General features: G+C 56.4%; 1 protein-coding gene across 1 annotated transcript; it reads right to left on the minus strand.

Moving 5' to 3' along the window:
- Nucleotides 1-10,867: 10,867 nt before the first annotated feature.
- MSRB1 (methionine sulfoxide reductase B1) lies at nt 10,868-14,371 on the minus strand. Its single transcript, XM_056335578.1, has 4 exons — nt 14,233-14,371; nt 13,563-13,705; nt 12,782-12,896; nt 10,868-12,201 (listed from the first exon to the last, which is right to left on the minus strand). Exons 1-4 carry the CDS (start codon nt 14,285-14,287, stop codon nt 12,170-12,172), a joined length of 345 nt encoding a protein of 114 aa, XP_056191553.1. The 5' UTR covers nt 14,288-14,371; the 3' UTR covers nt 10,868-12,169.
- Between the last annotated feature and the right edge of the window lie 103 nt (nt 14,372-14,474).

Here is a 14,474-nt window from a genome sequence, read left to right on the forward strand (position 1 = left end):
CTGACATTCCCACACCCCTCTCCCTCACATCATCCCCACCTTTAACTCTCGTGGCTTGTTGGAGCTCCTCAGAGCATCTTCCACCTCCCCAAAACTGCCAGGGCTGCCCGACAGGGTGCTGGGGGGCACTTTGGTGCTGGCAGCTCCAGTGGTATTCACCCACCCCATGCAGCACCAGATGCAGTGCTGGGTGGGACATGGGGCCAGGCCCCCCCAGCCCCTCTCCCACTGCCCCCTGCAGCAGGACCAGCCCACAGGACCCACCATCCCAGGGCTCATGTGAACACCCCGTGGTCATTTTTAACCTCAGATCTTTGGCATTATTAATAACATACATGTGGGTCTCCCTTTCCCTGTGGGATAACATCTGGGGGATATTCATCATGGCCACTGCGGGCTGCTGCCCCCCGCTCTCCCCACAGAGCAGGATGGGTCACATCTGAGCGCTGAGCTGCTTGATGTGGAGTCATTAGCATGCACAGACTTCCAGCCCAATTACTTGACATATGAAATCAAGATCCGTTGGCCTTATTGTTTGCATCTGGAGCGCTGCATCCACGCATACATACTCCTCCTCCTCCGCCCCACCCCCCCCCCCCCGCTCGGCCGCGGCTGTGCCAGCATCGGCTTCATCTGATTGTCGTTTACCACAGCTTGGCATACGGGAACATATCAAACATCATAAAATTAGCCCTACACAACAGCAATTATCCACCGCACCTTCGGAGAGGAGAAGATGCACTATTTCCCAGCCCTCCTTCCTCTGCCGGGCTGCTGGGAGAGGAGCTCACTGATTTCCCCACCCCCCCGCAGTTCTCCCAAGAGAAGGTTTGCTCTCCCGGCAAGCACAGAGCAAGCCCAGGTGGATCACACCACAACCTGTTTGCAGCTCTAGTTTAGCAGGCAAGCCACTGCTGTTCTACAGACTGATGTTACACAAAGGAATAATTATGCTTCATTTCTACCCATTAGCACATTCGACAGCGTTGAGCTTGCTTTAAGTGGAAAAAAAAAAGAAAAATTGCATCAGAAATATTTGAGGTGCTGAAGTCAGCACGCAGGTGTCGGGGCTGATGCAGCACCAGGCAGCGTGCCAGCACCAGCCCAAGCAAAAAGCTCCTAATCCCGGCGATTACAGCCCATAAATGCGTGCGTGGCGATGGGGCTCACACCCAGGCAGCACCGGCCACCGCAGCAGGTGGGTTTGGCTTTGCCCCAGAGCCTCCCCGGGGGCTGTTAGTTAGGGGAGAAGGGGTTAATTCCTGCCACGTGTCTCCCACTGTGCTTTGCTCCTCTCAGGGCGCTGATGCTTTACTGGGGCCCCTGCTCTGCTGCAGGATGGGGACACAGGGTCTCTCTGGAGGAAGCTCCCGGTTCATGGCTGGGGAAGTGGTGAGGGTTGGCCATGGGCAGAGAGCTGGGATGGTCCTGGCTGCTGCAGGGGCATCGTCCCCACTCAGCATCATCCTGAGGGCAGAGGCGCTGGTGCCCCTGCCGTGGCTCAGCCAGCATGCAGGAGGGTGCCCATCCAGCCCCATGGCCAGCAGAGAGCTGCAGCGGGGATGAAGGGCTGCCTTGGAGGCAGGCACCAAGCAGCAGAAGGAATTTGGGTTTCTTTTTTCCCCTGTAACCCATCTGTCCTTAATTTCTTTGGGGGTTTCACTCCAAATTCTTCAGATTCTATGGCAAATGCTTTGCAGTCCTCAGCTCAGCTCGCCTCAGCGGCTGGCCAGCTCAAAACTGCCTGCAACCAGAGGAGAGGGAAGGGAAAAACACAACCCCACAAATTCACCAAGAAATAACCCATGTCCCACCAGCATCACCAGTGGCAGCACAGAGGCACTGGGAGTCTTTACTGTGCCAGCCCACACTTCTGTGCAGCAGAGGGGACACTGGATTTTGTGGCAGGGGACACCAGCCTGTGCACCAGCCCTGGTTCCAGCCCTTGTCTGTCCATCATTGTGTGCTGTGCTCCACACACAGAGCAGGGTCCTGAGCTCCTGCACATTTTTGCCAACGGCTGGACCAAGCGGTGCCAGTCCTGCCTAGGAAGCACAGGCATGGCCACGCTTTTGCTGTACATCCCCTCCCCTCCTGCAGACCACAGCGCCAGGAGGAGATATCTGCCTTGCCAGAGCTTTGGTGGGAGGTGTTTCCATTTGCTCTTATAATTTGTAGCAACAAATCACTTGGTTTGCCCTAATTTTGCAATTACAAGACTCTGGGCTACAAGCAAATGCAAATGGCTCAGACTGGGGAGCAAAAGAGTGTCCCCACACAGAGCAGCAGCGTGGTATGACATACACCACAGTCACTAATTAGCTGCTAATTTTACAGACTTCTTTACGGTTTGCAGTCATTTAATCCGTCTCATGGCCTGAGCCCTGCAGCCAGAGCTCTCAGCAGTGCTGGCGGTGGAGCAGGACCCCCAGTGCCAGCCCCAGCCCAGGATGCTGGGACAGCCTGGGAAGCATCGGGACGCACCCACAGCCTGGCTGAGGCCAAGCTCAAGCCAGTCACAGCTCCCCTTGGGTGCTCCCTTGGGACACCAGGATCCGAAATACCTCCCCTCTGCTGTCATGCAAAGCAGAAGTTCAGATCCGGCACAATATCAGGTAAAACCAGTCCCGCTCCAACACTGACCTGCACAAGCCCACCTACAGGTTCAGTTTGGGTCCAGTTCTGAAGATTTAAGCAGTGCCTTGGATTGACACAAGCTGTCTGCGAGGGCACATCTCCTCCCCAGAGACTACATCCAAGCCACAGGTTTGATAAGCATCAGGATATGGCTCTGGCCCCAAATGGAGAAATTAAATGAATACTTTGCATATTTTGGCGACTCATGCACGTGAGCAGCTGTAATTGAAGACACGATCCATCTCGCCCTTCAGCATGTATCGGCAAATTACAGCCTTTCGTTATTTCCCCCAGTGTAACCTGCACAGAGGCGCCCACATCACATTCGCCCCTTACATGGAGCTCAGCTCCCAACGAATCCCACAGAAACCAGAAACCCTCCAGGCTCATCTTTGCCCATCGTGCAAACACCGCTGCTGAGAAAGCCCAGCACACAGCGGGGTGGCTGCCCTGGCTCCAGCCTGGTCCCTTGGTACAGGGATGTGCTGCACAGGGCTCTGCAGCGCACGGAGCGCTGCCCTGGGGACCCCGGGTACGCAGCAATACGCGGCCACTGGGGTTTTCTTTCCCCCCCACAAATACCATACCTCCAGGTTAAACTGGAGCAAGGCAGGCAGCAAAAAAATAATAAAATAAAATAAATGCCCAGCAGGGCTGCAGCCCTGTCCTGTCCGTGTGGCACAAGGGCCCCACAGTGACCAGGCTTTGCCAGGAGCATCCTTCAGCCCCAGGGAACCCAAGATGTGTCCCACAGGCAGGGTGGGCTGCACCAACCACCACGCTCTGGAGAAGCCCCCCTCACAAAGAGCCCGAGGGACCAGAGCAGCTACTTTCCCATGGGATACCCAGCTGAGAGCTGCAGCTCCCTCCTTCAGGGCTTCCAGCTCTCCTGGCAGCTCATCACCATCCGCATGGGTCCCACCAGGGACAGGCACAAGCTCCAGTAATGAAGTTTCCTGGCAAAGACCGGCTTAGGCTCACAGCTCACTGGAAGACTCGTGCGCCCACAAAACAAGGTGCTCATTAGGGGTTGCTGGTGTGTTCAGGGCAGGGAGTGTGGGACCCCTGCTGAGCAGCACCCCCAGATCCACCACCCAAACTGGGGGCTCCACACTGTGGCTCCCACCCCACAGCCAGCATCCCACCCTGATGTTTACTAGCATTTATGCGACATCTATTGTTCAATTTTTTAAATACACAATAAAGCGCAGAAGGTGAGGACACAGCTCAGAGCTGACATTTAAGTTGGGTCTTGGGGATTTGCTGTGTTCAGCTGAAGCATCCACTCACCAAACGGGGCCACCAGGCAGAGGGTTTGCTCCTGCTGACTCCAACAGTCCTTACCTGGAGGATTTTGAGCTCAACTGCATTGGCAGAGGCCCCCAGGCAGCCCCTGCCTCAACCTCAGCTCAGTTCATTCCAGGAGGAGCTGGGGCTGGCTGCTCCCTCCTTTAAGCCCTGCTCTGAGCAATGCCTGAGCCAGGTGGAGCAGCTCAGCCCCATTAGTGTCCCCAGACCCAGCCCAGCCCATGCTCCCCACTGCACCGCCTACTCGCCCATCAGCTGTGCAGGCAGGATCAGGCCCCCTGGTGCCCCATCTGTGCTGGGCTCCCAGCAGCCAGGACCCCGCAGGCTCCAGCATGGGTCCATGCACTGGTGAGCCAGGCACATGCTGGGGCAATGCCTCCAGCTCTGCAGAGCCAAGGAACAAGCAGGGCTGAGCTCTCTGTGCCCATCAGCCCCGTCTGGGCTGGGGAAGGATGTATTTGCCCATTGCTCACACTGAGGCTAATTATCAGCAGGTCATTAATGACAGTGAGTTTTAAAGAGCCAGGAAGGTGGAGCCTGATGAACTGGCCTTGTGAACCCTGAGGAACAGATAAAGATAAGAGCTTTTTGGCAGTGCAGTAGAGGAGGGTGTCTCAGAGGCACGCCAGGAATCATGGCTGAGGCCAAGCCCAGTGGTGGCACTGGCCGAGCCTCCGGCTCCCATCCCACAGCACTGCGGGGTGACAGGACAACCCAGACCAGCTCCAAGGGGGCTGCCAGTGCCTGCCTCGCTTCGCGGGTGAGCTGGGGGACAGGGAGGCTCAGATCCCCCGGGTACCGGACAACCAGGAGGTTCAAAGCTCTTTGAGTACCAAACCTGCAATCCCTCCATGCCTGCTTCCATCCGAGCCCCATCCAAGCCGGAGGGCGCAGGGAGCCGGTGCCCACCCATCTCCCCCGCATCCTGCCAGGGCGGCCATGCCCGGTGGTTGCCATCCCTCTGTTGTGCATGGGCTGGGCAGGAAAAGCAGACAATCTCCAGTATTGCATCTTAGAAGCCATCCGTTAAATGAGCTATTTTAATTAAGTGCAATCTAAGTTATGTGGTAATGTCAGGAGAGATGATAGGAAACACTCCCTTGGCCTAGCTGGCGGCGGAGGATGTATCTCATGAGCTTCATCAGCCTGTGACCCACCACCGACCTCTCCCCACACGCACACTTGTGCACACTTGCACCCACGAACCCTGCTCCCTTCTAGTAGGATTTCCCAGGAAAAGAGCATGCCACCCAGGTTTTGTCCTGCCATCCAGGATGGGTGGGTGGAAAGCCCCGCGGCCAGGGTTAGCTCGTCCGGACAGACGCAGGGAGCTGCAGTGTGTCCCCTCCCCAGATGGACAGATGGACATGGGCTGTGGCTGGGAGAGGCAGCACCTCCTGCCCGTGTTACATGCCTGTCAGAGCCTCGATGTTTCACCTGCTGGAGCCAGCGGTTTAAATTAATCCGAGATTAATTAGTTTGATCTCCGCGTTTGAATTTTATGCCTATGAGATTTTTTTTTAAAGCACGGAGAAGTTAGTTTCCAGCAGAGCTGTCATGCTGCTGGCAGGCACAGTCGTGGCCATAAAATACCAGCCCCGACTCAAGACGTCAGAGGGGAACAAAGATAGACTGTGATGCAGAAAAGATGCACGCATTTAAAATAATCTCCAAAGAATGCGGCACAGCCCTGAAGACACATGTCCCCAGCATCTCTCCCGAGCCGATCTTTTCCTCTTTAAATAGACTGCACCACTTATTCCCTCCTGATGGCCTTCCAGTCTTTATTTTGCATCTCATAACAATGCAGTTCAAAATCACCGTACCCTGCCGGCCCCTCTGGCAGACACCGCGCCGGGTGCCACTTGCCAAGCGTGCGGGCTCCTCGGAGGTAGCCCTCGCATCGCCGCCGCAGGGACCCGCAGTGACAGCCCGCAGCCCCGCAGAAAACGTGGCTCTTGCAGAAATTCTTGGCAATCCTCCCACAGCTTCCCTACTCCCAAAATTAAAGGACTGAGCCACAGCAACCCCTCCATCTAAATTAAAACGAGTTATATTTACTGTTCACGCTAATTGAATTATATGAACTCCAGGCTGGATGATAAGCAGAGTCGTCTCTTACAGTTCCTGGTCTTAATATGTTCAGCATTCAGACAAATGCACGCCAGCGTGCCAGTGTGTTCAAAGCGGAGGAATTTGGTCCTGGGCTGTTTTCATCCTGCCCTGACAAAGTTGGCTGGGAACTCAGGGGGTTTTGGGGGTTGCGGTGTGGAAGCACTGGTGAGTCCAGTGCAAACGTTGCATTTCTTCTTCTAGCACCGGGGAGCAGAAACCTGGCCGGGGTGGCATGGGCAGTGCTGGATGGGGATGGCAGCACTGAAGTGGGCTTGGGGCGGTACTGGTGCTGTGTAGGCACCGAGCAGGGGGTGGTACCAGGGATGGGAGCAGCTTCTCATCCCGGTCCCTATCCCACATCTCTGCAGGGCTGCAGTAGGGCAACATCCAGCCTCACCCTCCTGCTGCTGCAGGGCCTGGTCCCCGCGGTGCTGTCCCCACTGCCCCCCACCCCAGGCGGGTGCACAGCCAGGCAAGGGGGGGCACGGGACAGAGCACTATGAAGCCACAGGACAGAGATATCAGTGGAGAACGTGCCAGCCACCCTAACGCCATCAAGATGAGCTTAATTCAAAAAACTCAGGCAGGAGGCTTCAATAAGACCAAAGGACCCTGCCAAGAGTCACACTTCCTATATTGAGGTGCATAAAAGCTGGACATGTAAGACATGAAGAAAGTACTGTCAGGGTAAGCCAGTGCCAGCCAGCAAATATATAACAGTGGGAACATGAAATATTAATCACTGGTGCATAAAACAATAGAAAAAAACTGATTTTGAGGCAGCCATCAATCCTCACTCAGCAGGGAACATCAAGAGACGCTAATACCATACAGGTTCGGCTTAAATATTTGCCTTCCTTAATGCTCATGCAAGAAGCATTTGCTTTGAAGTTGAAAATAGACTGTAAATGTCTTTTGTATGAGATGAAACATGATAAGACATGAAACCAGGAGGCTAAACTGTAGTTAATCACGGTGGTTTTACAAGCAACAAATCACTATTGTAGACAGTAAAGTGTAACGCTTAAAAGCACACGCCACGAGGATCTCAGAGAGGAGAGCCCCAGCCGGGCATTACCCACCACTGGTGGCTTTTCAGGTCATGGCCCACTGGGGCAGCCATGGGAGCAGCCATGGCACTGGACCGATGCTGGCACAGGGCTGGACTGATGCTGGCACAGGGCTGGACCGGTGCTTGCAGGCTGAACCGCTGCCAGCACAGCCTGGAGCAGCTTTCCCTGATAGGCCCCTTCCCCAGGTCCATGGGGGTAATGTGTTTTGGGGGAGGCTCATCCAGCTCGGGGAGGGCAGGAGTGCTGTGGGCATCACCGCACCGACACCACCGTTTCTGAGGCTGGCACCGGCTCTGCCTGTACCCACGGCACGGGATGGGGTTTTGGCTGGGGATGGTAAGTCCCACCCAGGCAGACTCTGGGAGAGCCACACAGGGAAGCCAACACTGAAAACTTGGGATGCACTTGGGCTGAGGATGGAGCCCCTGGTGGACATGGCTCTCGGGCATGGGAAGGGCAGCACCGCCACCAGCCCCCATCGTGTCCTGGTGCAGCTGGCAGCCGCTGCCGAGAACAGGAGTGTGCCTGCACTGCAACACGCGCAGCCGGCCCAGCACTGCTATCTCCTGTATCAAAAATGAAGCTCATGATTAGAAGTGATGTGCACTTGAAAGCATGAGATAAGACCCCAAAGCAAACATATAAGTATGACTGATTAACAAATAAACCCTCACTAATTGCCTTAAAAATTCAGATCTCAACAGCAGGGGAAGGAAAAAAAAAAAAAAAGATTTAAATTTTCCTTGGGCTAAACATTTTTCCGGCGCGCTCAGACTCGTTCTGAATGGTTCCAGTCATTATCTCTCTAATTAATGCACACTGCAAACCAAAAACAAATTTCCTCACCTCGTGGCTCTGGGAGGTTCAGCCGAATTCAACAAACCTCAGCAACGAGGTCAGGGATTGCCCGGTGAGCAGCGTCTCGGTGTGGGATGCAGACTGGAATAGGGAGAGATGAAGTTATTACCGGTGAATGAAGTGGAATAAGCCTTTAATTTTCTCCAGGTGTTGCTGGATGCACTGCGGGACAGGTGAGCTCCCTGGGACAGAGCAGGCGAGCCGGGCGATGGGGAGGCACCCTGCTTCCTGACAGTGTCCCCATGTCAGGGAAATCAGGGGGGTGTAGCGTTTTTTTAATTACCGTCACTTTATTCTCTGTAATGGACACAAACCAGCTCCGGCTCTTACTGCACTTCCACAGCCCCAGCAGGAATTCAGAGAATCCCTTTTAAGCAAACCGATGCTCCAGAGCCCGCCACCGGGATGGGACCCTGGCATGGCTCGGAGCCACAGGCAACCATTTGCCAGGACCGTACTGCACAAGAGCACCCCAAATCAGGCTGTGCTCCCTGCCCCAAGGGATGCCCCAATGTGTACAACCCCAAAAGCTCTGCTCTGGGGTCTTGGTGCATGTTTACACCCAGGTGCATCCTCCTGCCCTCGGCGTGCCACCATGCCCGCAGCCCTGCCGGCATGAGGAAGCCCTCGGGCTCCGCTGGAGTGGGAAAAAAACTGTTGCTCAAAGGGTAAAACTAAATAAACCAACACAAAGAGAAAAGACAGAGCCACCCCTGCGACGCCAGGCAGCCTACTTGAAACACAAGGGAAAATTTCAGGTGAAAGCAGCCAGTGCAGGCAGAGGACTGCCCGGCCAGCCGGCTCGCTCCTCCCAAAACGTTGGCTCCAAGGAATAAGAGTAATTAGAGCTTCCTAATGCCTCCAGGTCATTTTCTTTTTCCTTGCGTAACGTAATTTCTATAGGGCTTGTCGTCTTTATTAGGAGAATTAATCTAAATCTCGCTGTGCTCTGGCTGCTTTGCCGTCCGCTGGAGCTATCCGGAGAAGGGTCAAAGAGGCAGGTCCTTTTTATGGCATGCAAATAAAAAAATTAAAAAAAATTAAGAAGGGAGGTCAGCTGGAGGCTACAGCGGAGGAAATTAATGATTTTTTAAACAACCAGGGAAGTTTGCGTTGGCCTGGTAACGTAATTCAATTTCTGTCATTAAACCCGTGTCACTGATACGGGGGCCGCTTTTGCTCAACTAAGCAAAATCCTCTTATTAAGCCAGAATTGTCATTATTGTAATAATAAAGTAAGGACGAACGGCAGCAGGGAGGGACTGGCTGCAGCCCAGCGGAGTCGACGGGGATGCCTGGTGCTGCAGAGCAGGTTTCCTCCCACCCTGAGCACCCACAGTGCCCGGGGAAGGACGAGCGACCCTGTGGTGCCAGGGGGTGCTCAGCGGAGCTGGGAAGGGGCAGGGATGAGATCTGCTCTGCAGGGTCACATGCTGGGTCCTCAGCACCAGGCACTGCCTGGAGCCATCCAGCTTCAGGTCTTTAATACCCCTGCCAAAATCCCGGCTCCGGATGATTTCCAGGAACACGTCCCATCCCTATTTAAACCATCCTGAGGTTTTTCGGCTCCGGGTGATTTCCTTTCTCGTTGCTGCACGGGTGGATGCCCAGCAAGGCGCGGCCACTGCCATGCCCACACCAGCAGCATCCTTCCCTCCCTGCAGCGCCGGGAAAGGGCTGGGAAAAGCACGTGCACCCTCCCGTGCCTGCATCCACGAACTGCAAGGCAGCGTGGCCGGGTCCCCCGTGGCGCCCGGTGCTGGGCAGCCCACCATTGGGGGGAATCACCACGGTCCCCTCACCGCTGCCACCCCTGAGGAGGTTTCCATCCACTGCAGCATCTCAGGGCACACCACCCCAAAGCACCTTCTCCTTGCCAGGGCCACCGGCGAGGGGCAGGCGGTGTCCCAGGGACGGATGGATGGATGCTCTGGGGTGGGAAGCAAAGGGGCAGCTACTGGCCCTGGGGCTCACCTGGAGGTCACTGGATCCGGGGCAAAAGCAGCAGATCAGAGGATTAATCGGTTGAAAAGCAGCTTGAACCTTCAGGCTGGAACCTGATTAGTAATTAGAGCTGGAGGTTGGCCCGCACAGGGAAGGTGGCAAGGGTGACAGCGTGGGGCACAAGCCAGCACCGGGGTGGGAGGGAGATGTGGTGCCAGCTCCTGTGCTCCAAGGTGGACTTTACCTCCTTGCAGGAGGGATCTGGAGTCAGGCAAAGCCCAGCGCAAGTCTCCAGCCTCCACGAACCCCAGTATCCAACTCTGGTGGGGTAAGAGACCCTTGCGAAGCACAGAGGGTTGTAGCTTCCAGTCCTGCAGGCAGTTTTGTGCAGGGAAACTAGTGAGGCACTGCTAAAACTCAGGTTCTTCTGCCCAGCAAATCCTGCCAGCCCAGAAGGTACCAAGAACACGCTATGAAGCATGCTAAAACCAGCTACAGTTGGGTAAAAATGCTAACTGGAGAGAACAGGAAACCTTCCCCCATTAAATTTCTGACCCCAGGAATGTCTGAGGGCCTCCAGTGCATCAACATCCTCCTTTCACACAGCAAAACCTGGGGGTAACATTAACAGATACAGGATCTGTTCACAGATCACACACACCGGCCCAGGCTAACCCTTTGGGTTGCCAGACCATGGTGGGTGCATGACAGCATGTCCACACCTTGGGTCTGCAGCTGGAGACAGACTGCAGATGCAACCTGCTCCCAGCCTCCTGGCCAGGGCTCTGTGCCCGCCTCGCACGCATCCCACCACCGGCACTGCCTCCCCATCCCTGCGACCAACACCGGGCAAACCCAGCAGAGCAGGAATCCCACGGCAGACACACCAGGGTACCATCACCAGTGCTTTTTAAAAGAGATTATTTCTCCAACACAGTGAATCAGTGCTTCATTTTCAGTATTGGAACAGGTACAAGAGCAGCAGTGAGCTTCAGGTAACAAGCCGGCACATTGCACTTTTTATCGGTGCCCTCCCAACAGCAGGACTGAGGCAAAATGCACATAGATAAAAGCCTCTAACGTGCCCCTGAGCACAGCTGCCCCATGACAGCACCAGCAGTGCAGCCCCCCAAACCACCCACGTGTTCCACCAGAGCTGCACCTCCGCACCCAGGGGTCAGCACAAGGGTCTGTGGTCTTCAAAAAACCTTGTGTATTGGTTTCAGAGGAGGATTTGACCTCTGGGACAGGGAGGGAAGGCAACGAATCAGATGCTGAATTAAGGAGAAATCAGCGTCGCAGCCCTTCCAAGCAGAGAGGGAAGGAAGACGTGATTCCTAAAGCCTGAGTTGTGCAAAGTGCAGCCCATGAGCCCGATTCTGGCCTCCCCTGCACAAGGGTACAGCAAGGAAGAACCATTAGTGCTGCTGGAGTCTGTAGCACAGTGATACATCTGGTGTAAGGCCAAGCCAGAATCAAGCCCAGAGGACAGGGGACATCTAGAACCGCCTCTACTGTGTGCAAAATGTGTAAAGGGTAAATACCTGTGTGCTATCTAGCGAGATCATAAAATCATCTTTGCCCTAGCACCCTGGAAGGGTTTATATAGGGCAATTCATACCATGATCGCAGCCCAGAATAGCAGCAGGGATTAACCCAGACTCTGACCTCGGCTAATCCAGCACTGCTCCCTGCAAGTGCCAGCAGAGCGACCCTAGATCACCTCGGTGCCACATCAGCACTGGGCCCCTCCTGGCTGTGTATCTGCAGAGTGTCCTGCCCTGGCTGAAGGCAGCAGCCAACCCACCCCAGAGCCCAGCAGAGGCACGACTGCAGGCACACAGGCTGCTTTTAACAGCCAGAACCAAAAGGACTTGGCAGTAGGTGCTGCCAGTAGAGGCGAGGATGCTGGGGAGAACAGAGGGGCTAAGGGTGGGTAAATGCAGAGCTGCAGCCTTTGCATCACCCCAATTCGTGTGGAACACCCTCAGGCACAGGTCATACAACCTGCCAGCCGGCAAGCACAGAGCTTCAGCAGCTCCATTTTCCCCTCGCCTCTCCCGTTGCTCCCCCCAGAACCCCAAATCGCAGCAGCCCCAAGAGGGAACCGGGCCAGGGACACCAGAAGCTTCTTTGGAGTTCCTCTTGCTTGTGGTGCCCCCTTGACTGCTGATGCACGCCGAGGTGTGAATGCAGGATCAGCCCAAGAGCAGCGCGTCAGTAGAGCAGCTCGCTTACTTCTCCGTCAGGTTCCTGCCTGTTTTGCCTGAGAGAGGGAGTCAAAATCAGGACTCGTGCTTCTTGCTCCAGAACCATCAGCCCCTTCTATATGGTTATTTCGCTATGCACCGCTCACATCTCACAGCCATTGCAGTCCAACCAGCGGAACAGCAAGTGTGGCCAGAGTGCTGCCCCAAACTTGGCTTCCCAAAGCCTTTTTCTGACTTGGGGGAAGTCAAGAGCAGGATAACCACAGCAGCAAGAAGCCCTGCCCTTCCCCCCAGCCCCACTCCCAGCTGACGGCCCAGGGAGCGAGCCAGCGAACGCCCCCAGCCCCATCTGGGCCAGGCAGGAGCTCCCTGCCCTCGCTTTGCACCCCCAGCAGAACCCCCCCAGCGCTCAGCTGCCCCGCAGGCACGCAGAGACCTGCGGCCGCATCCAGGCGCTCCAGCACACATGGTGAGAAGCCAGGGAGCCCCTGCCGAGCTGGCAGCTGAGCAGGCTGATGCACGGAGAGTTATTTAGGATACAACGGCAGCGCAGGGCAGGCGGCATGGCCTGGCTGTCCGCCGCTTCTCCAAAAATAATTATGTGGGCTGAAACAGCTGCCAAACAGCAGCCTGTACCTTTCGGGAGGAACTTCAGCGAGCTGCTGAATATTCAGAAGCGGGACTGGCCCCTCTTTGGCCCATCGTTGAGGAATTCGTGGCCGAGCCCGTTGCCACACTTGCCGCAAGACACCTGGAAATGCAAGGAGAGGGTTCGAGAGCAAGCAGCCTTTCTCCGGCAGCTCAGCACCACGGAGCCGCTCGCTCATCCCCTGCCCTGCAGCGGGACTGGGGGGACAATTGGGAAAAAGGTAAAACTCGTGGGTTCAGAACAATTTACAAATGGAAAGAAAATAAAATGTAACAACAACAATTACAGTGAAAAAGGAGAAGAATAAAATCCAAAAGGAAAAAATTTGACAAATAAGTGATGCATGATACAATTGCTCACCCCCCAGCCTGCTGCCCAGGCAGCTGTTGGCCCCCCCAGCCAACTCCCCCTGGTTTTTATATTCAGGATAACGTCCTGTGGTACGGGATATCCCTTTGGCTAGCTCAGGTCAGCTGTCCTGGCTGTGTCCCCCCCAATTTCTTGTGCCCCTCCAGCCTTTGCACTGGCAGGGCCCAAGAAATTGAAAAGTCCTTGACTTATAAACACTATTTACCGACAAACAAAACATCGGTATGGGATCGACATTACTCTCATCCTAAATCCAAAGCACAGCATCGTGCTAGCTGCGGGAAAGAAAATGAGCTCTATCCCAGCCGAAACCAGGGCACAGGCTCACGAAGAAAAGCCTGTGGAGTTTGAGGGGGTCGGTTTTTCTTGGCTGCTTCTCAAAGGTTTCAGAATCGTCACCTTCAGAGCCCCCGGGCGCTCCTCGTACTTGGCCACGCTGTCCTCGCGGATGGTCTGGGTGAAGGCCGGCCACGGGGACGAGTGCTCGTACTTGGCGTGGCTGGAGAACAGCTCGTGGCCGCACATGGCGCAGACGTAGATGCCTGGGGAGGGGAAGGGTCAGCATGGGGCAGCCCCCGGCCCCTCAGCTCCTGGCAGCGTGGCACAGGATCGGGGCAGCCGGGGGGACACACATATGTCAGCAGGGTGACAAGGGACACCCAGACTGGACTTTGCCTGCGTGGGCCCCTGCCAGCTGCTGCTGCCAGACCCCGGGCCAGGCTGGGCAGTGGGAGCTCTTGGGGCGCGGGGTGGGACCACATCCCCTACAGGGCTCACCTACAGCCCAGCCCCGCAGGGCACGGTCCCTATAGGGACCCCCACCCCAGCCCCAACTCTATAATCAGGATCCCACTCTCCCCATGAGAGCGATCCCCAAACAAGGACCGTGGCGCTGGGACCCCCAGCCCGGTCCCCACGAGTGGAGGATGCCCCATAGTGCAAGCCCCCTCCCCAGCCCCCCCCCCCGCCGCGGGGAATTCAGCCATTTCGGGGACCGCGCCCCACACGCCCCACGGCGGGGATCCCGCAGCCGCACGGGTGCCCCCCCAGCGCCCCCGGCCCCGCTCACCCGGCTGGAAGTGGTCCTTGAACACCTCGCTCCCCAGGAACGAGCAGAACGACATGGCTGCGCCCGCCGCCCGTCCCGGTTCCGCTCGGCTCGGCCCGGCCCGGCCCCGCCCCGCCCCGCCCCGCCCCGCCCCCCCGGGCCCGGGCCCGCCCCCTGGCCCGTCGCAGCACCGCCCCGCGGCCGGCAGGGGGCGCTGTGGGGGCAGGCGGTACCGGGCGGGGCTCCCGGTACCGGGGGGCGGT

Source organism: Falco biarmicus, chromosome 4 (genome assembly GCF_023638135.1).
Source record: "Falco biarmicus isolate bFalBia1 chromosome 4, bFalBia1.pri, whole genome shotgun sequence".
NCBI classification, from domain to species: domain Eukaryota; kingdom Metazoa; phylum Chordata; class Aves; order Falconiformes; family Falconidae; genus Falco; species Falco biarmicus.